The sequence below is a fragment of the Brachyhypopomus gauderio genome, chromosome 4, assembly GCF_052324685.1.
Source record: "Brachyhypopomus gauderio isolate BG-103 chromosome 4, BGAUD_0.2, whole genome shotgun sequence".
In the NCBI taxonomy this organism is placed as follows: Eukaryota; Metazoa; Chordata; class Actinopteri; order Gymnotiformes; family Hypopomidae; genus Brachyhypopomus; species Brachyhypopomus gauderio.
In genome coordinates this window covers 18,127,854-18,152,158 of record NC_135214.1, presented here as the reverse complement: position 1 = coordinate 18,152,158, position 24,305 = coordinate 18,127,854, and the positions used below count along the sequence as shown (strand labels likewise).

Genomic DNA, 24,305 nt, shown 5'->3' with positions numbered 1-24,305 from the left:
GTGCTTTACAAAAATGTACGGATTTTGACATATTATCAAATATGTATAATTTCCATTTTCCACACTACTCCTAGGATTTTCACTCCATCACCTCAAATCACACCTTGATATACTCAGCAGACTATGCAATGCAAATGTTGTGCAAAAAATCCTAAGATTTCCACAAATTTATATTTTTCATATGCATCACAATGGTACCATCATAACACATCAAATTCATATTTTAATAACTCCGCCATAGTATGTCCGATATTTATGAAAATTGACATGCACATTCACATGACCATTGTGGTGATATGTGCCAAGTTTGAGCTAAATCCGTGCACAAATGACTCTACAGTGAATATTTTCATTTTCCATACTCAGCAGTGCAAGGAGCGGTAGAGAGCCTTTGAAGCCACGCACGCTCTCATTCTCGCAGACGCAGAGTGCCCCTCTCATCCACTCCCCACCCCCCACTCCCCCAACCTTCTAACACTTAACAACCCATGTCTCTGTCTCCCCCTCCCTCTCTCTATTTCACATGCACTCACTTCTCACACACGCAGAGTGCCCCTCTCTTCCACTCCCCCACACTCCCCCAACCTTCTAACACTTAACAACCCATGGTCTCTGTCTCCCCCTCCCTCTCTCTATTTCACATGCACTCACAAAAAAGCAGGCCTCCCTATAAGCTTCACATACACACTGCCTTAGCCATGCCTACCCATACATTAGAGAGTAACACATACAAACACCTAATTCACACACACACACACACACACACACACACACACACACACACACACACACACACACACATACACCTACTTATGTGTATGCATCACAGATTGAGCACATACATGTCTGACATGACAGTGTGAGTTCACTGTGACAACTAAGACTGCCCATTATATGCAATCACTCACACACATACACAGCTCTAACTGATGAAAACAAACATTATCACACCAAACCTCTCTCTCTCTATTACACATGCACACACATGCACAGGCCTACCAATAGGTTTCACATACACACTGGCCTAGCCATATCTACTATGCCTTCGCCGCAGGCATGCAAGTCGGTACCTATGCCACTTGCGAGGAGCCCGCTCATTGCCGCTTGCGGCTATATTTTCTTATTATTATTTTTCTCCGCATAAAACGCATACTGCAGCCTAGACCGTAAGGCCCAGGGAGACCAAACTTGGCAGAATGGTGTAGTCTGTTTGCGGGACCGTGGTAAAGTACAGACACCCACATTGGCCTGATGGTGGCGCTATAGCGCAGCATTTTGCGTTTTGGTCCATATCTCCTACCCCGTAGGTCCTAGAAACAAAATTCCACTTCAGGTGCATTCCTTGGCTCCAGACAAACAAAAAAGCCTCAAGAACCATTAAGCTCCGCCTACTTAGATTTTTTGCTAATTTGCATAATATGCAAAACCTACTTTTTTATACTAGTCCCTGGTTTTTCATCTGATCACCACAATCTTGGTGTCAAAATATTCACAAGAATCTCATTATCAATGAATATCAATAAAACTGTGACATTGGTATACAGTCTGGTTGTCACATGTCAATCAATAGCTCTGAGGCGTGGCCAAATTGACTTCAGCAGCTATATCTCAGCAATGCTTTGACCAATCTTTATGGAAATTTATCAGTTGTTAGGGCACATGACTCAGAGGTCACAGGTCAAAGCTGGCCCAGATTGTTCAATAGGGGGCGCTATAACATGGGAAAAACTGTATCTCAGAAACCATTAGTCACATCAAGCCAAAACTTTACTCGCATCATTAGGGGCCCAAGTGGTATCAAGGCACACATGGATGACATCATCACTCAAAAAACATGGCCGCCATGAGCTAATTAATTTTTATTTGAATTAATTGGCCATTTGACAGACTTACCATAGGTTCATACACATGAAACTGACATGGTATGTTCATGTACACACCCTCTAAGACATACTCATGTTAGAAGGGAATTGCACCACTAGGTGGCGCTATACTAGAAAATCCAGAATTTCTCCTACATATTTTCACTTATCAAGAAATGCTTGCACTCATATGATTGTATGCAGAATTCCTAGCAACTTTCTAATTACATGTGTTTTGCAAAAATGTACCACTTTTTCACTATTATCAAATATATATAACTTGTCATTTTCATACTAGTCCTAGCATTTTAACTCCATTACCTTTAAATCACACCTTGTAATACTCAGCAGACTCTGAAATGCTAAGATTAGCAAGAAAATCCTAAGGTTTTCACAAATTAATATTTTTCATATGCATCACAATGCTACCATCGTAACACATCAAATTCACAGTTCAATAACTATGCCATAGTATGTCTGATTGTTATGAAAATTGACAGCCACATTCAAATGGCCATTGTGGTGTTGTGTGCCAAGTTTGAGCCAAATCCGTCCACAAACAGCTCTACAGTGAATATTTTCATTTTCCATACTGACCAGTGCAGGGAGGCATAGACAGCTGCTAAGACACGCACGTTCTCACACACGCTGCCCCCCTCCTCCACTCCCCTATGCTTCTAACACTTTACAACCCTTGGGCTCTCCCTCCCCCTCTCTCTCCTTCACATGCACTCACAAAAACAAAGGCCTCTCTGGCCTATAGGTTTCACATACACACTAATTCTAGCCATTACTACCAATTACCCAGTGACTAATATACAGATATTTAGCCTCTTTTTTCCACACACCCTCACATAGGACTTCCTATATGCTTCATATATACATTTCTCTAGCCATTTCCAACACACTAACTGATATTTAGCTTCATTTTTCCATCCACACTCTCAACACATGCCCTCTATACATCCTGAAATGACATAAGAGAGGACAGACACATGTAATTCACATTTCACACACAACCTCTAAATAACTGCATGCTTTACTTATCATCAAAGTCTTGTTAGATACACATTCCTAGTGGCCTCCCTACTATGGGCACAACAGTGAGAACATGTCAGAGTAGGGATGAGAACATCATGAACAGGCCAAGATAAGAATATTTGTGTTATTTTATTGTATAGTAAGCCATCACTCTTTGGTTTGTTTGAGATTCACATGTGACAGATTTTGTCAGCTAAATGAAAAGGGTTAAAGAGTGGTGTTTACATGTGGGGCATTAACAAGAGCTCTCCTGCTGCTATGTTCACAACTTCTGACAAATTCAGCCAAAGGTATATTTATTTGACTAGGCCCCTGGGTCAGTGTGTCAGTGCTTTTAACCTAATCTCAGCATTTGATTTAGTTGTATGGTCTGAATCATTTTGTTTAATATCTTCCACACTGTATGGCCTAGAAACAAAATTCTACTTCAGCTGTATTCCTTTGCTCAAGCCAACCAAAAAAGCCTCAAGAAGCCCTTACTGCATACATGAAAAAACACACAAACACACACATACAAAGCTAATCACAGCATTTGATTAACTTCTATGATCTGAATCATTTTGCCATGACATTTTGTTTTGATCTTTTGGGCCTTTATTGCCCCAGTTGAATAATTTTTTGCAAATTACTTTATCTGTCCATTTTTTAGACTGAAGTAGCTTCATATCACTTGTTGGTCTAAAAGACCCTTTGGGCTTTTGTGCCTTTTTTTGTGTGAACCCGCCAATCGCCGCTTGCGGCTATATTTTTTCTTATTCTTTGTCCCATTTTTTGACCTAAAACGCATTGTGCAGCCTAGACCGTAATGCCTAGAAACCCCAAACTTGGCAAAAAGGTTCAGTTAACTCCAAGGACCAGATTCCCATACAGGGACCCAAATTGGCCTGATGGTGGCGCTATAGCAGACCATATTGACTTTTTGTCCATATCTCCTACACCGTAGGTCCTACAACCAAAATTCCAGTTCCTATACATTCCTTGACTAAATTCAATAGGACAATTAATATACAACCATTAAGCTCCGCCTACTTAGATTTCGAGTTAATTTGCATAATGTGCAAAATCACACACATCTTTGAGCGCGAACTAGTCCCTGGATTTTTCACATACATGCACATATGTGGTATCAAAACGTTCAGAAGAGTCTGAACTTTAAAATGTATCCAACAAAAATGCTAATTTCTTCACTACCTAGTCAGTATAAGCCAATCAAATGAGGGGGTGTAAATTCAATAGTAAATTTTGCGCATATGGAGCTCTAACTTAAGAAAACTTGCATGTAATGAGATGGCACTTCACAGACAGCTTCCCTGTGAGGGTCTGGGGCAGCTCGCAGAGGTTGCCATACCTCACCTGCTAGGGGGCGCTATAACATGAAAAAATTTGCCCCATGCACTCAGATTGGCCGATCCACATGAAACTTGACAGACATCATCTATGGGCCTCTGGAAACCAGGTCCTAAAGCAGACATGCCATACTTCTAAAATGGCTGACGTAATCGGCCAATCAGTGATCGGCATGCGTTTGACAGGCTTACCATTGGTCGATCTGCACGAAACCTCTTGGGTGTGGACAAGTGCACGCCCCCCATGACATAATCCAGCCGGGTGTCGATTGGCCACTGGGGGGCGCTATTGCAAAAAAAGCAAGCATATCCCCTACATAATTCCACTTGGGAACATGCAATTGGACTCTTTTGATTCCTTGCAGTAGTGCGAACAACTTTCCCATTACATGTCCTATTAAAAAATGCACAGTTTATTTACAGTTAATAATAGTTTGAAATCATCACTTTTCATACTGCTCCTAGGATTTTCATACTATCATATCAAGCAAAGTCTTATAATACTCTACAGAGTGTGAAATAAAAAAACAATCCAAAGATTTTGGATTTGAGGACACTTATACCTGCTAAATATTTTTTTAATGGACAGCATCGATACATATAATATTCATATTCTTAAAGCTCTTTCATATTTTATCCAATTCTGACCAAAATGCACAAGCCCATTCAGAATCCCATCCTGAACAAATTTGTCAAGTTTCATCTAAATCGGTTATCGTATGGCTCTACAGTGCAGTATTATTTACAATGCATAAAAATGCATGTAAAGTCCCTCTGTCACCTTCTCCTTCTCACACGCACACAAGCTGAAACTCACACACACTCAGTCTCTCTCACACTCTCACCCACATTCCCCCTCCCATCTCTGTGCCCTAAGTAAACATTGCTCTGGCTACCTAGATCTCTCTGTGTCTATTAACCAGGCACACACACATACAGGCGCAAGCAGGCCTTCCTATAGCATTCACAATGACACTTCCCTAGCCATACCCACCCATATCTCAGTGACTAACACATGCTCATACAAACTGATATTTGGCTTCTTTTTTGTCTCTCTCTCACACAAACACACAGACACACACACCTTTATACCTATATGTATGTATAGTTTCTATGTATACTTATGTATGTATGTATTAGTATATGTTGTCATAGTTTGAGTACATACACTACCACACACACACACACACACACACTTCTACCTAAATGTATGTATAGTTTGTATGCATATCTGTCCAGTCATAACAGTCATGTCAGTCCAGTCATGTCAGTCATGTCAGTCCAGTCATATCAGTCATGTCAGTCCAGTCATGTCAGACATAAGTCATGTCAGTCATATCAGTCATGTCATTACAGTCATGCCAGTCATGTCACTCATTCCAGTTATGTCAGTCATATCAGTCATGTTACTTTTGTTCATCATGCCAGTGATGTCATTTCAGTCATATCAGTTATGTCAGTCATGCCAGTCATGTCAGTCATGTTATGGCAGGCTTTGCAGACTACATTCATACTTTGAATACACGGGCAGTCATGTTAGGCGTGCAAGGTGTGCAAGGAGTGAATTAACAAAGCATAGTCTCTGGCTCCCTCAATCTCTCTCTGTTGGTGATATACAGGCCCAATCATGTATGGACACATGCAGGCCTTCCTATATTGTTCACATAGATGCAGCCCTAGCCAGATGTGCTATTTCTGTGTCTTCCTTTCTGACACATGCAGATGTCATCACACACTCTACATCTGTAGAGCACACACTGGCCAAACCCAAACAGCTTCTTTTCACTTTTAGGTCTAAAGGATCTTTTGGGCTTCCTTTTGCTTATTGAGTCCAAAATGCCTATTTGTGTGTGAACCCGCCTATCGCCGCTTGCGGCTATATTTTTTCTTATTATTATTTTTCTCCGGATAAAACGCATACTGCAGCCTAGACCGTAAGGCCCAGGGAGACCAAACTTGGCAGACTGGTGTAGTCTGTTTGCGGGACCGTGCTAAAGTACAGACACCCAAATTGGCCTGATGGTGGCGCTATAGCGCAGCATTTTGCGTTTGGGTTCATATCTCCCACCCCGAAGGTCCTAGAAACAAAATTCCACTTCAGGTGCATTCCTTGGCTCCAGACAAACAAAAAAGCCTCAAGAACCATTAAGCTCCGCCTACTTAGATTTTTTGCTAATTTGCATAATATGCAAAACCTACTTTTTTATACTAGTCCCTGGTTTTTCATCTGATCACCACAATCTTGGTGTCAAAATATTCACAAGAATCTCATTATCAATGAATATCAACAAAACTGTGACATGGGTATACAGTCTGGTTGTCACATGTCAATCAATAGCTCTGAGGCGTGGCCAAATTGACTTCAGCAGCTATATCTCAGCAATGCTTTGACCAGTCTTCATGGAAATTTATCAGTTGTTAGAGCACATGATTCAAAGGTCACAGGTCAAAGCTGGCCATGATTGTCCAATAGGGGGCGCTATAACATGGGAAAAACTGTATCTCAGAAACCATTAGTCACATCAAGCCAAAACTTTACTCGCATCATTAGGGGCCCAAGTGGTATCAAGGCACACATGGATGACATCATCACTCAAAAAACATGGCCGCCATGAGCTAATTAATTTTTATTTGAATTAATTGGCCATTTGACAGACTTACCATAGGTTCATACACATGAAACTGACATGGTATGTTCATGTACACACCCTCTAAGACATACTCATGTTAGAAGGGAATTGCACCACTAGGTGGCGCTATACTAGAAAATCCAGAATTTCTCCTACATATTTTCACTTATCAAGAAATGCTTGCACTCATATGATTGTATGCAGAATTCCTAGCAACTTTCTAATTACATGTGTTTTGCAAAAATGTACCACTTTTTCACTATTATCAAATATATATAACTTGTCATTTTCATACTAGTCCTAGCATTTTAACTCCATTACCTTTAAATCACACCTTGTAATACTCAGCAGACTCTGAAATGCTAAGATTAGCAAGAAAATCCTAAGGTTTTCACAAATTAATATTTTTCATATGCATCACAATGCTACCATCGTAACACATCAAATTCACAGTTCAATAACTATGCCATAGTATGTCTGATTGTTATGAAAATTGACAGCCACATTCAAATGACCATTGTGGTGCTGTGTGCCAAGTTTGAGCCAAATCCGTCCACAAACAGCTCTACAGTGAATATTTTCATTTTCCATACTGACCAGTGCAGGGAGGCATAGACAGCTGCTAAGACACGCACGTTCTCACACACGCTGCCCCCCTCCTCCACTCCCCTATGCTTCTAACACTTTACAACCCTTGGGCTCTCCCTCCCCCTCTCTCTCCTTCACATGCACTCACAAAAACAAAGGCCTCTCTGGCCTATAGGTTTTACATACACACTAATTCTAGCCATTACTACCAATTACCCAGTGACTAATATACAGATATTTAGCTTCTTTTTTTCCACACACCCTCACACAGGACTTCCTATATGCTTCATATATACATTTCTCTAGCCATTTCCAACACACTAACTGATATTTAGCTTCACTTTTCCATCCACACTCTCAACTCATGCCCTCTATACATCCTGAAATGACATAAGAGAGGACAGAGATATGTAATTCACATTTCACACACAACCTCTATATAACTGCATGCTTTACTTATCAAAGTCTTGTTATATACACATTCCTAGTGGCCTCCCTACTATGGGCACAACAGTGAGAACATGTCAGAGTAGGGATGAGAACATCATGAACAGGCAAAGATAAGAATAATTGTGTTATTTTATTGTATAGTAAGCCATCACTCTTTGGTTTGTTTGAGGTTCACATGTGACAGATTTTGTCAGCTAAATGAAAAGGGTTAAAGAGTGGGGTTTACATGTGGGGCATTAACAAGAGCTCTCCTGCTGCTATGTTCACAACTTCTGACAAATTCAGCCAAAGGTATATTTATTTGAGTAGGCCCCTGGGTCAGTGTGTCAGTGCTTTTAACCTAATCTCAGCATTTGATTTAGTTGTATGGTCTGAATCATTTTGCTAATATCTTCCACACTGTATGGCCTAGAAACAAAATTCTACTTCAGCTGTATTCCTTTGCTCAAGCTAACCAAAAAAGCCTCAAGAAGCCCTTACTGCATACATGAAAAAACACACAAACACACACATACAAAGCTAATCACAGCATTTGATTAACTTCTATGATCTGAATCATTTTGCCAATACATTTTATTTTGATCTTTTGGGCCTTTATTGCCTCAGTTGAATAAGACACGCACGTTTGCCATTCTCACACACGCTGCCCCCCTCCTCCACTCCCCCATGCTTCTAACACTTTACAACCCTTGGGCTCTCCCTCCTCCCTCTCTCTCTTTCTCATGCACTCACAAAAACAAAGGCCTCTCTGGCCTATAGGTTTCACATACACACTAATTCTAGCCATTACTACCAATTACCCAGTGACTAATATACAGATATTTAACTTCTTTTTTTCCACACACCCTCACACAGGACTTCCTATATGCTACATATATACATTTCTCTAGCCATTTCCAACACACTATCTGATATTTAGCTTCATTTTTCCATCCACACTCTCAACACATGCCCTCTATACATCCTGAAATGACATAAGAGAGGACAGAGACATGTAATTCACATTTCACACACAACCTCTAAATAACTGCATGCTTTACTTATCATCAAAGTCTTGTTAGATACACATTCCTAGTGGCCTCCCTACTAAGGGCACAACAGTGAGAACATGTCAGAGTAGGGATGAGAACATCATGAACAGGCAAAGATAAGAATATTTGTGTTATTTTATTGTATACTAAGCCATCACTCTTTGGTTTGTTTGAGATTCACATGTGACAGATTTTGTCAGCTAAATGAAAAGGGTTAAAGAGTGGGGTTTACATGTGGGGCATTAAGAAGAGCTCTCCTGCTGCTATGATCACAACTTCAGTCAAATTCAGCCAAAGGTATATTTATTTGACTAGGCCCCTGGGTCAGTGCTTTTAACCTAATCTCAGCATTTGATTTAGTTGTATGGTCTGAATTATTTTGCATATATCTTCCACACTGTATGGCCTAGAAACAAAATTCTACTTCAGCTGTATTCATTGGCTCAAGCCAACCAACAAAGCCCTTAATGCATACATGAAAAAACACACAAACACACACAGACAAAGCTAATCACAGCATTTGATTAACTTCTATGATCTGAATCCTTTTGCCAATACATTTTGTTTTGATCTTTTGGGCCTTTATTGCCCCAGTTGAATAATTTTTTGCAAATTACATTATCTGTCCATTTTTTGGACTGAAGTAGCTTCATATCACTTGTTGGTCTAAAAGACCCTTTGGGCTTTTTTGCCTTTTTTTGTGTGAACCCGCCAATCGCCGCTTGCGGCTATATTTATTATTAGGGTTCACACACACATAGTGTGGGAACCCTATTGTAATTGCTGGTATTTTTCTTATTTTTCTTATTCTTTTGCCCATTTTTTGACATAAAATGCATCGTGCAGCCTAGACCGTAATGCCTAGAAAACCCAATCTTGGCAAAAAGGTTCAGTTACCTCCAAGGACCAGATTCCCATACAGGGACCCCAAATTGGCCTGATGGTGGCGCTATAGCAGACCATATTGACTTTTTGTCCATATCTCCTACACCGTAGGTCCTAGAACCAAAATTCCAGTTCCTATGCATTCCTTGACTAAATTCAATAGGACAATTAATATACAACCATTAAGCTCCGCCCACTTAGATTTCGAGTTAATTTGCATAATGTGCAAAATCACACACATCTTTGAGCGCGAACTAGTCCCTGGATTTTTCACATACGTGCACATATGTGGTATCAAAACGTTCAGAAGAGTCTGAACTTTAAAATGTATCCAACAAAAATGCTAATTTCTTCACTACCTAGTCAGTATAAGCCAATCAAATGAGGGGGCGTAAATTCAATAGTAAATTTTGCACATATGGAACTCTAACTTAAGAAAACTTGCATGTAATGAGATGGCACTTCACAGACAGCTTCCGTGTGAGGGTCTGGGGCAGCTCGCAGTGGTTGCCATACCTCACCTGCTAGGGGGCGCTATAACATGCAAAAATTTGCCCCATGCACTCAGATTGGCTGATCCACATGAAACTTGACAGACATCATCTATGGGCCTCTGGAAACCAGGTCCTAAAGCAGACATGCCATACTTCCAAAATGGCTGACGTAATCGGCCAATCAGTGATCGGCACGCGTTTGACAGGCTTACCATTGGTCGATCTGCACGAAACCTCTTGGGTGTGAACAAGTGCACGCCCCCTATGACATAATCCAGCCGGGTGTCGATTGGCCACTGGGGGGCGCTATTGCAAAAAAAGCAAGTGTATCCCCTACATAATTCCACTTGGGAACATGCAATTGGACTCTTTTGATTCCTTGCAGTAGTGCGAACAACTTTCCCATTACATGTCCTATTAAAAAATGCACAGTTTATTTACAGTTAATAATAGTTTGAAATCATCATTTTTCATACTCCTCCTAGGATTTTCATACTATCATGTCAAGCAAAGTCTTATAATACTCTACAGAGTGTGAAATCAAAAAACAATCCAAAGATTTTGAATTTGAGGACACTTATACCTGCTAAATATTTTTTTAATGGACAGCATCGATACATATAATATTCATATTCTTAAAGCTCTTTCATATTTTACCCAATTCTGACCAAAATGCACAAGCCCATTCAGAATCCCATCCTGAACAAATTTGTCAAGTTTCATCTAAATCGGTTATCGTATGGCTCTACAGTGCAGTATTATATACAATGCATAAGAATGCATGTAAAGTCCCTCTGTCACCTTCTCCTTCTCACACGCACGCAAGCTGAAACTCACACTCTCAGTCTCTCTCACACTCTCACCCACATTCCCCCTCCCATCTCTGTGCCCTAAGTAAACATTGCTCTGGCTACCTAGATCTCTCTGTGTCTATTAACCAGGCACACACACATACAGGCACAAGCAGGCCTTCCTATAGCATTCACAATGACACTTCCCTAGCCATACCCACCCATATCTCAGTGACTAACACATGCTCATACAAACTGATATTTGGCTTCTTTTTTGTCTCTCTCTCTCACACAAACACACAGACACACACACCTTTATACCTATATGTATGTATAGTTTCTATGTATACTTATGTATGTATGTATTAGTATATGTTGTCATAGTTTCAGTACATACACTACCACACACACACACACACACACACACACACACTTCTACCTAAATGTATGTATAGTTTGTATGCATATCTGTCCAGTCATAACAGTCATGTCAGTCCAGTCATGTCAGTCATTTCAGTCCAGTCATATCAGTCATGTCAGTCCAGTCATGTCAGACATAAGTCATGTCAGTCATATCAGTCATGTCATTACAGTCATGCCAGTCATGTCACTCATTCCAGTTATGTCAGTCATATCAGTCATATTACTTTTGTTCATCATGCCAGTGATGTCATTTCAGTCATATCAGTTATGTCAGTCATGCCAGTCATGTCAGTCATGTAATGCCAGGCTTTGCAGACTACATTCATACTTTGAATACACGGGCAGTCATGTTAGGCGTGCAAGGTGTGCAAGGAGTGAATTAACAAAGCATAGTCTCTGGCACCCTCAATCTCTCTCTGTCTGTAATATACAGGCCCAATCATGTATAGACACAATATAGGCCTTCCTATATTGTTCACATAGATGCAGCCCTAGCCAGATGTGCTATTTCTGTGTCTCCCTTTCTGACACACGCAGATGTCATCACACACTATCTGTAGAGCACACACTGGCCAAACCCAAACAGCTTCTTTTCACTTTTAGGTCTAAAGGACCTTTTGGGCTTCCTTTTGCCTATTGAGGCCAAAATATGCCTATTTGTGTGTGAACCCGCCAATCGCCGCTTGCGGCTATATTTATTATTATTATTATTAGGGTTCACACACGTAGTGTGGGAAACCTATTGTAATTGCTCGGGTTTTTCTTATTATTATTATTTTTCTCCGCATGAAACGCATACTGCAGCCTAGACCGTAAGGCCCAGAAACACCAAAGTTGGCAGGATGGTGTAGTCTCTTTGCAGGACCACGCTTAAGTACAGAGGCCTAAATTGGCCTGATGGTGGCGCTATAGCACAGTTTTTTGCATTTTGGCCCATATCTCCCACACCGTAGGTCCTAGAAAGAAAATTCCACTTCTGATGGATTCCTTGGCTCAAGCCAAAAAGAATGGTACAAAAACGATTAAGCTCCGCCTACTTAGATTTTTTGCTAATTAGCATAATATGCAAAACCTTCTTTTTTATACTAGTCCCTGGTTTTTCATCTGATCACCACAATCTTGGTGTCAAAACATTCACAAGAATCTCATTATCAAGGAATATCAACAAAACTGTGACATGGGTATACAGTCTGGTTGTCACATGTCAATCAATAGCTCTGAGGCGTGGCCAAATTTACTTCAGTAGCTATATCTCAGCAATGCTTTGACCTTTCTTCATGAAAATTTATCAGTTGTTAGAGCACATGACTGAAAGGTCAGAGGTCAAAGCTGGCCACGATTGTCCAATAGGGGGCGCTATAACATGGGAAAAACTGTTTCTCAGAAACCATTAGTCACATCAAGCCCAAACTTTACAGGCATCATCAGGGGCCCAAGTGATATCAACACACACAATGATGACATCATCACTCAAAAAACATGGCCGCCATGAGCCAATTAATTTTAATTTGAATTAATTGGCCATTTGACAGACTTACCATTTGCCAATCAACATGAAACCTCATCACTGTGCATATCCCAGGACTATGTGTCATACTGTGCAGTGTTGAAACATTTGGCCACTAGGTGGCGCTATTTGTGAAAATCATGCATAACTCCTCCAAATTTTCACTTAGGAACATGCAACTTGTTTCTTTTTATACCTTGCAGTAGACCTGACAACTTTGCAATTACAAGTCCTATTAAAAAATGCATACTTTTGTCACATTCATCAATTGTTTGAAAATAGCTCTTTAAGAACTAGTCCTAGGAATTTGATCCAATGATGGCAAAAATGGCATAGGCATAATCTGTAGACACTGTAGTTAACTAAATATGGAAAAAATGTTGCATTTTTATTTGTCTGATTGGGCAATTTTTCCATTATATCCTTCTGGCCATGCCATAAATGACCTTTATTGCTATAACTCATAAACCATGTAAGTGATCAACTCCCAATTTGAAAGGCTTTTATACACTGAGGTCCCTGTGAGGTAGGCCAAGTTTGGTTCAAATTGGCCTGTCGGAGGCGCTACAGTACCCAAAAACCTGAGAAATCATAAAAACTCACGCAGCAATCTTGTTATGCAGAATGCAGACAAGTAATGGGGCTTGTATGATTCAGATCAATGAGGTCTATAACATTGCAATTACATCTCATAACCAAAAGTGCACTGCCTGACCTAAAATGAACCTTTTAATTCACCAAAATGTCATTGCATTACTGAGATTAATGAGATATCAGTATGATAGTACTTGGGCTCCATCTAGTGGCCAAACACCGAAACTGACTGAAAACAATTGCTCACATGAAACACCACACAAACGCACACAAAGCTGATCTCAGCATGTGATTTAGTTCTGTGATCTGAATCATTTTGCCAATACACATTATTTTGATCCTTTTGGGCCTTTAGTGCCTCAGTTGAATTGAATGTTTTGTCACATTGATTTACTTATGCATTTTTTCCACTCAAACAGCTTCTATTCACTTTTGGGTCTAAAGGACCTATTGGGCTTCTTTTTGCCTATTGAGGCCAAGAGGCCAATTTGTTGGTCTAAAAGACCCTTTGGGCTTTTTTGCCTTTTTTTGTGTGAACCCGCCAATCGCCGCTTGCGGCTATATTTATTATTATTATTTTTTTTCTGCCTTAAAACGCATCGTACAGCCTAAACCGTAAGACCTACAGACTTCTCCTTTGGCCAACTTGTAGTACTCCTCTCCGCTACTCAGGCGCAACACGCCAGCCCGATACGACCATAGGTGGCGCTATAGCGCACAAAAACGCATGAAAAAGTTTAAACTGGTGTTTCTCCTAAACCGTATGTCCTAGAGACAAAATGTAAACTTCATCTGATCAGGCATGTGCTCATCTAAAAAAAGTTCCATTGAAGCCATATGCTCCGCCCCTTACATGTCGAGCTAATTTGCATAATATGCAAATTTGCACACATTTTTGAGCGCGTACTAGTCCCTGGATTTTTCACATACATGCACATATGTGATATCCAGGCGCTCAGAAGAGTCTGAACTTTAATTATTATGGAGCCAAAGTGCACATTTCTGCACATGGGCGTGGCCACATGCATCACAAGTCAAGCGTAGAAAATTCCTTCGCCAAAAATCCACATATTCTGCTATATCTCAGGCATTCTTTCACGTATTCATACCAAATTTCACACACATGTACCTACTGGGTGTCTAGACCTGCACATGCATTTTGGCAGACATGCACATCTAGGTGGCGCTATAACGGCCAAAAAACTCTCCTGCCCACACCGATTGGCCAAATAACTCCAAACTTGGTACGCATCATCTATATGCACCTATGACACAGGTCCTTGACCTGCACCATCATATGTCCAATATGGCCGCCGCTATCGACCAATCAGCTTTCAGTACACCTTTCACAAGCTTTTCATATGCCAATTTTTTTTCTGCCTTAAAACGCGTTGTGCAGCCCAAACCGTAAGACCTACAGACTTCTCCTTTGGCCAACTTGTAGTACTCCTCTCCGCTACTCAGGCGCAACACGCCAGCCCGATACGACCATAGGTGGCGCTATAGCGCACACAAACGCATGAAAAAGTTTACACAGGTGTTTCTCCTACACCGTATGTCCTAGACACAAAATTCAAACTGCATCTGATCAGGCATGAGCTCATCTAAAAAAAGTTCCATTGAAGCCATATGCTCCGCCCCTTACATGTCGAGCTAATTTGCATAATATGCCAATTTGCACACATTTTTGAGCGCGTACTAGTCCCTGGATTTTTCACATACATGCACATTTGTGGTATCCAGGCGCTCACAAGAGTCTGAACTTTAATTGTTATGGAGCCAAAGTGCACATTTCTGCACATGGGCGTGGCCACATGCATCACAAGTCAAGCGTAGAAAATTCCTTCGCCAAAAATCCACATATTCTGCTGTATCTCAGCCATACTTTCATGTATTCACTCCAAATTTCACACACATGTACCTATTGGGTGTCTAGACCGGCACATACATTTTGGCAGACATGCACACCTAGGTGGCGCTATAACGGCCAAAAAACTCTCCTGCCCACACCGATTGGCCAAATAACTCCAAACTTGGTACGCATCATCTATATGCACCTATGACACAGGTCCTTGACCTGCACCATCATATGTCCAATATGGCCGCCGCTATCGACCAATCAGCTTTCAGTTCACATTTCACAAGCTTATCATATGCCAATCGACATGAAACTCACATATTATGTTCATCTACACACCCTCTAATACATATCAAAGTATGACGGGAATTGCACCACTAGGTGGCGCTATACTAAAATTTCCTGAATTAACCCTACATCTTTCTTACACATGCACACACATGCAATGGCCTACCTATAGGTTTCATATACACATTGCTTCACCCATACCTACCCAGTGATTACACACACATGCTTACGCATCTCAGGCGTGCCAGATGGTGCCCATACCCTGCGCTTGGACCCCGTAATTGCCGCTTGCGGCTATATTTCTTCTTATTATTATTATTTTTCAGGCTGTAAAACGCATACTGCAGCCTAGACCGTAAGGCCCAGAAACACCAAACTTGTCAGACAGGTGCACCAGAGGTGCAATGAGGGAAACCCAGACAATGACCCACATTGGCCTGATGGTGGCGCTATAGCGCAGCATTTTGCGTTTTGGTCCATATCTCCTACACCGTAGGTCATAGAAACGAAATTCCACTTCTGATGGATTCCTTGGCTCAAACCAAACAAAAAAGCCTCTAGGACCCTTTAGCTCCGCCCACTTAGATTTCGAGTTAATTTGCATAATGTGCAAAATCACACACATCTTTGAGCGCGAACTAGTCCCTGGATTTTTCACATACATGCACATATGTGGTATCAAAACGTTCAGAAGAGTCTGAACTTTAAAATGTATCCAACAAAAATGCTAATTTCTTCACTACCTAGTCAGTATAAGCCAATCAAATGAGGGGGCGTAAATTCAATAGTAAATTTTGCACATATGGAGCTCTAACTTAAGAAAACTTGCATGTAATGAGATGGCACTTCACAGACAGCTTCCCTGTGAGGGTCTGGGGCAGCTCGCAGAGGTTGCCATACCTCACCTGCTAGGGGGCGCTATAACATGCAAAAATTTGCCCCATGCACTCAGATTGGCTGATCCACATGAAACTTGGCAGACATCATCTATGGGCCTCTGGGAACCAGGTCCTAAAGCAGACATGCCATACTTCCAAAATGGCTGACGTAATCGGCCAATCAGTGATCGGCACGCGTTGGACAGGCTTACCATTGGTCGATTTGCACGAAACATCTTGGGTGTGGACAAGTGCACACCCTCTATGACATAATCCAGCCGGGTGTCGATTGGCCACTGGGGGGCGCTATTGCAAAAAAAGCAAGTATATCCCCTACATAATTCCACTTGGGAACATGCAATTGGACTCTTTTGATTCCTTGCAGTAATGCGAACAACTTTCCCATTACATGTCCTATTAAAAAATGCACAGTTTATTTACAGTTAATAATAGTTTGAAATCATCACTTTTCATACTGCTCCTAGGATTTTCATACTATCATGTCAAGCAAAGTCTTATAATACTCTACAGAGTGTGAAATCAAAAAACAATCCAAAGATTTTGGATTTGAGGACACTTATACGTGCTAAATATTTTTTTAATGGACAGCATCGATACATACAATATTCATATTCTTAAAGCTCTTTCATATCTTATCCAATTCTGACCAAAATGCACAAGCCCATTCAGAATCCCATCCTGAACAAATTTGTCAAGTTTCATCTAAATCGGTTATCGTATGGCTCTACAGTGCAGTATTATATACAATGCATAAAAATGCATGTAAAGTCCCTCTGTCACCTTCTCCTTCTCACACGCACGCAAGCTGAATCTCACACACTCAGTCTCTCTCACACTCTCACCCACATTCCCCCTCCCATCTCTGTGCCCTAAGTAAACATTGCTCTGGCTACCTAGATCTCTCTGTGTCTATTAACCAGGCACACACACATACAGGCGCAAGCAGGCCTTCCTATAGCATTCACAATGACACTTCCCTAGCCATACCCACCCATATCTCAGTGACTAACACATGCTTATACAAACTGATATTTGGCTTCTTTTTTGTCTCTCTCTCACACAAACACACAGACACACACACCTTTATACCTATATGTATGTATAGTTTCTATGTATACTTATGTATGTATGTATTAGTATATGTTGTCATAGTTTGAGTACATACACTACCACACACACACACACACTTCTACCTAAATGTATGTAAAGTTTGTATGCATATCTATAGTATATGTATAGTATATGTCAGTCATGCCAGTGATGTCAGTTACATTAGTCATGTCAGTCATGCCAGTCATGTAAGTCATGTCATGCCAATCATTTCAGTCCAGTCATATCAGTCATGTCAGTCAAATCATCAAATCATTACAGTCATGCCAGTTATGTCAGTCATGCCAGTCATGTCAGTCATGTAATGCCAGGCTTTGCAGACTACATTCATACTTTGAATACACGGGCAGTCATGTTAGGCGTGCTAGGTGTACGAGGAGTGAAATAACAAAACATAGTCTCTGGCTCCCTCAATCTCTCTCTGTCAGTAATATACAGGCCCAATCATGTATAGACAAGTGCAGGCCTTCCCATACTGTTCACATAGATGCAGCCCTAGCCAGATGTGCTATTTCTGTGTCTCCCTTTCTGACACACGCAGATGTCATCACACTCTATCTGTAGAGCACACACTGGCCAAACCCAAACAGCTTCTTTTCACTTTTAGGTCTAAAGGACCTTTTGGGCTTCCTTTTGCCTATTGAGGCCAAAATGCCTATTGGTGTGTGAACCCGCCAATCGCCGCTTGCGGCTATATTTAAGATATTGACATTTTAAAGGTCTTATACAGGCAAATAACTTTTCTAACAGACCTGTATGTATCTCTGAGGTTGTTAGAAAGAATGTTACTATTCGAAAGTATTTTCATAAATTTCAAGTAAAAGTCCTGTTTTAATTAACGTTGTCCAGAAGAAAAAAGGCTCTTCTGTTGGATGTTTAAATGTTTGAAAGTCACTTCCTGTCCGATAGAGTGGCGTGGAATTCAGACTGAGTGGCACTAAAGACAGAGCAGTATTTACTCTTCTGGCTCTGCCTTGTTGGCATGGAGAGGGGGAATGGGAGGACTAATGGACCTTAGGAAAGGGCAGTTGTATGTCACAGCAATAAAAAGAGGGGAAGGGAGAGAGAGAGAGAAAGAGAACACAGACACAGTCCCTCCATAATGGGCTCTTATTCACTCTGGCCCTTGCACACTGCTGTGGCGCTCTGACATGTTCACTGTCCTTGTATGCACAGCCAGCAGCTATATCACAGATGTACCACATGCATATTCTCCTTTGATTTATATCTACACGCACTGGCTGGATGTAGGAAGGGGGTGTTGGTGGCAGCCAGGCCCTTATTACGACATGTGAGGGATGTTTAAGTACCCACGTGTCTTTCCACCCTCAGAGAGCCCTTGTGTGTGTGTGTGCGCGTGTGTGTGTGAGAAAGAGAGGGAGAGAGAGAGAGAGAGTAACTGCCAGCGTGGTGCACTGAGCAGCACATGATTATGTCCCAGAGGCCTGTATCTTTCTTATCCCTCACTTTGCTAATGGATCTCTCTCTCTCTCTCTCTCTCTCTCTCTCTCTCTCTCTCTTTCTCTCTCTCTTGCTCTCTCTCTCGCACTCTAAACCTGTATAGCTCGGTGTTTGTGGTGGGGGTGGAGGGTGGGGTGGACAGGAGTCCTTTGCAGCTATATCTTTGTGTGATTTTGCTTCCTGCAAATACCAGGCAGTCAGCCTAATGAGGCTGAGCTATGGGGCTAGCTAGCGTGCCTGCTACTCATCTTGTGTGCGTGCCTGTGTAAGCACTTGTGTGTGTGAGGAGAGGACAGTGAGCGCGTGGGAATGTAAGACATGTCTTCAGGGAGACTAATTTTGTCTTCTCTTCTTTTCTCTATATGTATTTCTATATGTGTTCTGTCTCAGCTTGTACGACCAGTCACCGTAGTGCCTAATGTTCCCGGAATCCCTGGCCCCTCCTCTCCACAACCTGTCCAATCAGAAGCAAAGATGGTAATCTATGCTTATTTTCATATTAATTTACAGGTTTAATCTGTCAGCTTGTCTTTCTGAGCTGTCCACTCATTCTATATAGAAAAGGACTTTTGATCATAAGAATTTTCACGTTTCTGAATGTGTAAAAATAATCAGTAAACTAAGGAATAATTTATTTTCTATACACAACATATACACAATCTTTTATTAGTAAAAACTGTAGTTCATTTATTCCAGCACTAGAGGGCACTGGTTAAAAAATTGGATCTTTCTGTTGTAGACAAAGAAATGTAGAGAAAAGCACATGTCTTTGTCACTGTGGTATTGTGTAATTATTCCTCTGAGTAGTTGTAAGAAAATCAGTGTAATCACAGTATCTGTGATTACACAAACACACATGCACACACACACGCACATTGTGTGTATGTGTGTGTGTGTGTGTAATATATATATTCACGTTGTTTCATGTGTGCAAACAGAAATGGTGCAGAAGAAATAGAAATATTGTCCAATGATGCATATTAAGAATGATTTTTAATGATTTCTTATTTCTTTTATAATTTTTCGAAAGCTTTTATGATTTTATTTGACCATTCTGTGGTGCACTGCCTACGAGGTGACGGTTTCCGTATTTGTGCCCTGTTCTGACATGGTGAGGCGTTCAGCAGCGTTAGACAGGGCTGTGTTGGGGATGAACGCGGTGCGGTGATGAAGTGTTGATCACTCTGCTGTAAATGTTCACAGCGTGCTGTTCGTCCAGACATGGGCGGGGCAGGGGTGGGGGGGTGGGGCCAAAGGGTGGGACCCAGCGCTGTCCGTCATAGGGCTGTGCGTGTAGTGTGTGTATGTATGTCTGCATGCGTGTCAGAGATGACAAACGCGCATACAGTGCTGCGCTCAGCGGGTTGTGGTTGAGGGCAACCGCGGAGAGGAGGGCAGTTGGCATACGCTCAGAAAGGCACATTAAGTCACCTCGCTCTGCATGGAACCTTTTGTTCAGCAGAATCCACCCTGACCCTGTACAACGTCCACACACACACACACACACACACACACACACACACACACACACACACACACACCAATTCTCTTATCACCATAACACTCACCCTGGCACAAGTACAAGCTCAGACGTACATGCTAGACAAGGGCTTGAACCAGCAGAGCAGTCACTCTTACATACATTGTAATGGCCCCCTAGCATCAGGCCCACACACACACACACACACACACACACACACACACACACACACGATTCTCTTCAACCCAGCTCTTCAGAAAGCATCTAATGAGCCCACATCAGGAAAACAGACCTCTCTCTTAGTCTGCCCCTCCCTTTCACCATCCCTCCATCCCCATTTCCCTCCATCCCTCTCTCTCCTCTCCTCCCAAGACACACAGACACGGCACTTTACAAGGACTGATGATGCTGCAAAGACCACAATAATGATAATTAACTTGCTGAATTTAGAAGATTATGCTGTTAATTAGTTGCAAAATAAAGATAAGTAATATAGTAGCAGATGGTTGGATAACACCCCTGAGATGGAGGGTTATTGCACTGATGAGGTTCCTGTGGCAGATATGAAATATGAATCGGTCTTCTCTCTCTCTCTCACTCACTCTTTCTTTCTTTCTTTCTCTCTCTCTCTCTCTCACTCCTTCTCTCCATCTCCATTCCATGAACCGTTCTAGGAGAATAATGTTTCTCAGGGAGGGGAGTTCTGGAAGGTTGTTATAGTACAAGCTAATTTGCTAGATAGATTGGTCTGGCAAAGGTAGCTGTTAAAAGAATGTTCTCCCCCTGTTTTTCCATGTAAATGAATCTCTCTTCTCTCCCCACACCCTCACTTGCATTGTTCACCTGCTGCGGTTGCATTTGTTACGAGACACCTTTGCCTGTGTTTTGTTGTTGTTGTTGTTGTTGTTGTTGTTGTTGTTTTGGGGTGGCTTTGCCGCTTCCTCCTTGCCCTTTCATCAGGGCGACGGTTCGTAGTACGGCGCTGGCGAACAACCACGCGAAGACAGACGTGTCTGGCCGACGGGTGGGTGTTGGCCGTCGCTAGGCACGCGAGCGTTGACGTGATCGTTAGACGGCTGTAGGGACTGCGTGACGGGCTCGATGGGAGGCGGAGCTAGGGAACGGGGCTGGCTGGCGCCCCGGTCGTCATGCTACACAGCACTACGCCGGGCCCAGAGAGAGATTTCCCTGACAGAAGAGAATCACGGGCGTCTCGGGGGAATAGGGAATTAGCTACGACAGCTCTTCCTCCTTGGGAACAGGCCGCAGGGAAGCATCTGTTTTTAGTAGTGATGAATATGTTGTTTTAGTCTCTGCCTCCCACTTTCTCTGGGTGCTAATTATTCTAATCTCCAGTACCTGCCTCTGTCTAATGTGGTTTAGCCCTGACTTATGAGAGGTGCCATTAGAGCCGCAGTTTAGTTAAAAGGACGGAAGTGTGTGTGGCAACTGCTAGACAAACATTTTTGCCGTCAGGTGATTTTTAATGCAGTGGACAAAATGAGCTGTGCAGATCAGTGAGCCCAACAAAGTTAATACTTTAAGATGAACTGTGAGTTCTGAGTAAGTTGTAAATTCTTGACACTTTACCTTAGCAGAAGCGAAGTTCACTTTATAAGGATGACCTGTTGCAAGTTGCATACTCATCTGAAAGTTTTTATTATTAACGAATAGAAGAATTATTGCTTGGCTAATTGCCATTGACATTTTTGTGATGATTTGCTAAATTGGTGCTTTAATGCAGTTTTCAATATAAACAGTTCTCAGTGGTGTCTATTACTGGCAATATTGTATGGAAGAGATGGTCCCATTGATTGGTCTCTTCACCTGTCACTCTACCTGCCCTTATCTTCTGACCTCATCCACATGCAGAAACTGAAGGCAGCTCTCAGTCAGCAGCTCCCTCAAGTAACCAACGGAGATGCAGGGGACATCCAGAGCAGAGCTGCCAGCCAGACCCCACCCCCAGCCCCGCCTCCAGCCGAGGAGACACACCCACAGTCACTACAACAGCCAGCCACGTCAACCACAGAAACACCCGTGAGTTGTACAGCTGTGCGTGTGTGTGTCAGTGATGTGGCTAAAGACTTTCGCGAGGCTAGTCTTAGCACTATTGTATTAACAGCAGTATCATGCTAAAACTGCTGTGTGTGTGTGTGTGTGTGTGTGTGTGTGTGTGTGTGTGTGTGTGTGTGTGTGTGTGTGTGTGTGTGTGTGTGTGTGTGTGTGTGTGTGTGTGTGTGTGTGTTTTGCAGGCATCGCCAGCTCCTCCTGCTCAGCACACGCCCAGTACTGGTGGGCGGCGGCGCAGGTCGACCAACGAGGACCCCGACGAGAAGAGACGGAAGTTTCTGGAGAGGAACAGAGCAGCAGCGTCGCGGTGCAGACAGAAGAGGAAAGTGTGGGTGCAGAGTCTGGAGAAGAAGGCTGAGGACCTGAGCTCTATGAACGGACAGCTGCAGGTACACACACCTTAAACACACATGCACACACACACACACACACACACACACACACGTAGTGGCTGCAGGTACACACACCTTAAACCAGGAGCGCCCATTACGTCGATCGCGATCGGAAGTGTGGGTAGATCACATGACATTAAAAAGTAGTGAATGAATGACAGGCTATCGTCCATCTGCACTGACGGTTGTATTTTGATTGACATACATGGTAGCCAATCTGACGTCTAGGGTTTGACACACGCATCACCACCCCCACACACCCGCACACACACGCAGTGGCTGCAGGTACACACACCTTACATGCACACACACACACACACACATATACACACGCACACACTTGCAGTGTTTGCAGGTACACACACACACAGGCTACAGGTACACACACCTTAAATACACACACATGCAGGCTACAGGTACACACACCTTAAACACACACACTCACAGGCTACAGGTACACCCACCTTAAACACACCCGTGTGTTGCTCTATCTGTGATCTTACTTTTTTATGCGGTGAAAATGCAAGCCAGGTCACATCTTTGATAATGAATGATTCATACATTAAACACTTTAATGAACCACAGTAATAATGGTGATTAGTCAACAATAAAAACATGAAGATGATAAACTGAATTGCTAAAGCTTTTGATGAGCTCTTGGCTAACTTAGCTATTCTTTTATAATGATTATAATGGAATCATATGAAATAATGAAGCACAATTCTGCACATCTGGTCACAACTGAAATCACTGTAAGCCCCACAAAAACCATAAATACATAAACGACATATAAACACCTAAAGATGTACCCTGCTTCTCCCATTCACCCTGCATACTCTCTACAGCAATACAAGACAGTAGCTAGAGGTTCAGCACCTCCAACAGGAGATCAAATGGGTTTAGGTTGTTTAGGGTCCAAAATCAAACACACATGCATTGGTCCTTTATTCACAAAAAAAGAAACTAATGAGCAGAAACAGAATCAAATCACTTTCCATAGTTACGGGGCTCCATCTTTAGTTCAGCAGAAGGCAAACCACTTACTAATGTAATTCTGTTTGGATGAGATCGTATTCGCTATTCGCTTAGAAAACACAGACCA

The 24,305-nt window shown here is 42.1% G+C and overlaps 1 protein-coding gene across 5 annotated transcripts in view; it reads left to right on the top strand.

Moving 5' to 3' along the window:
- The window catches only part of atf2 (activating transcription factor 2), a 54,329-nt gene that overhangs the window by 18,724 nt on the left and 11,300 nt on the right, over window positions 1–24,305 (top strand). For all 5 annotated transcript variants that reach the window (XM_077002814.1, XM_077002810.1, XM_077002812.1 and 2 more), the window contains 3 exons: window positions 19,649–19,735; window positions 22,611–22,778; window positions 22,994–23,200. In XM_077002814.1, the coding sequence (XP_076858929.1) occupies window positions 19,649–19,735; window positions 22,611–22,778; window positions 22,994–23,200 (462 nt within the window). The remainder of the gene's footprint in view (window positions 1–19,648; window positions 19,736–22,610; window positions 22,779–22,993; window positions 23,201–24,305) is intronic.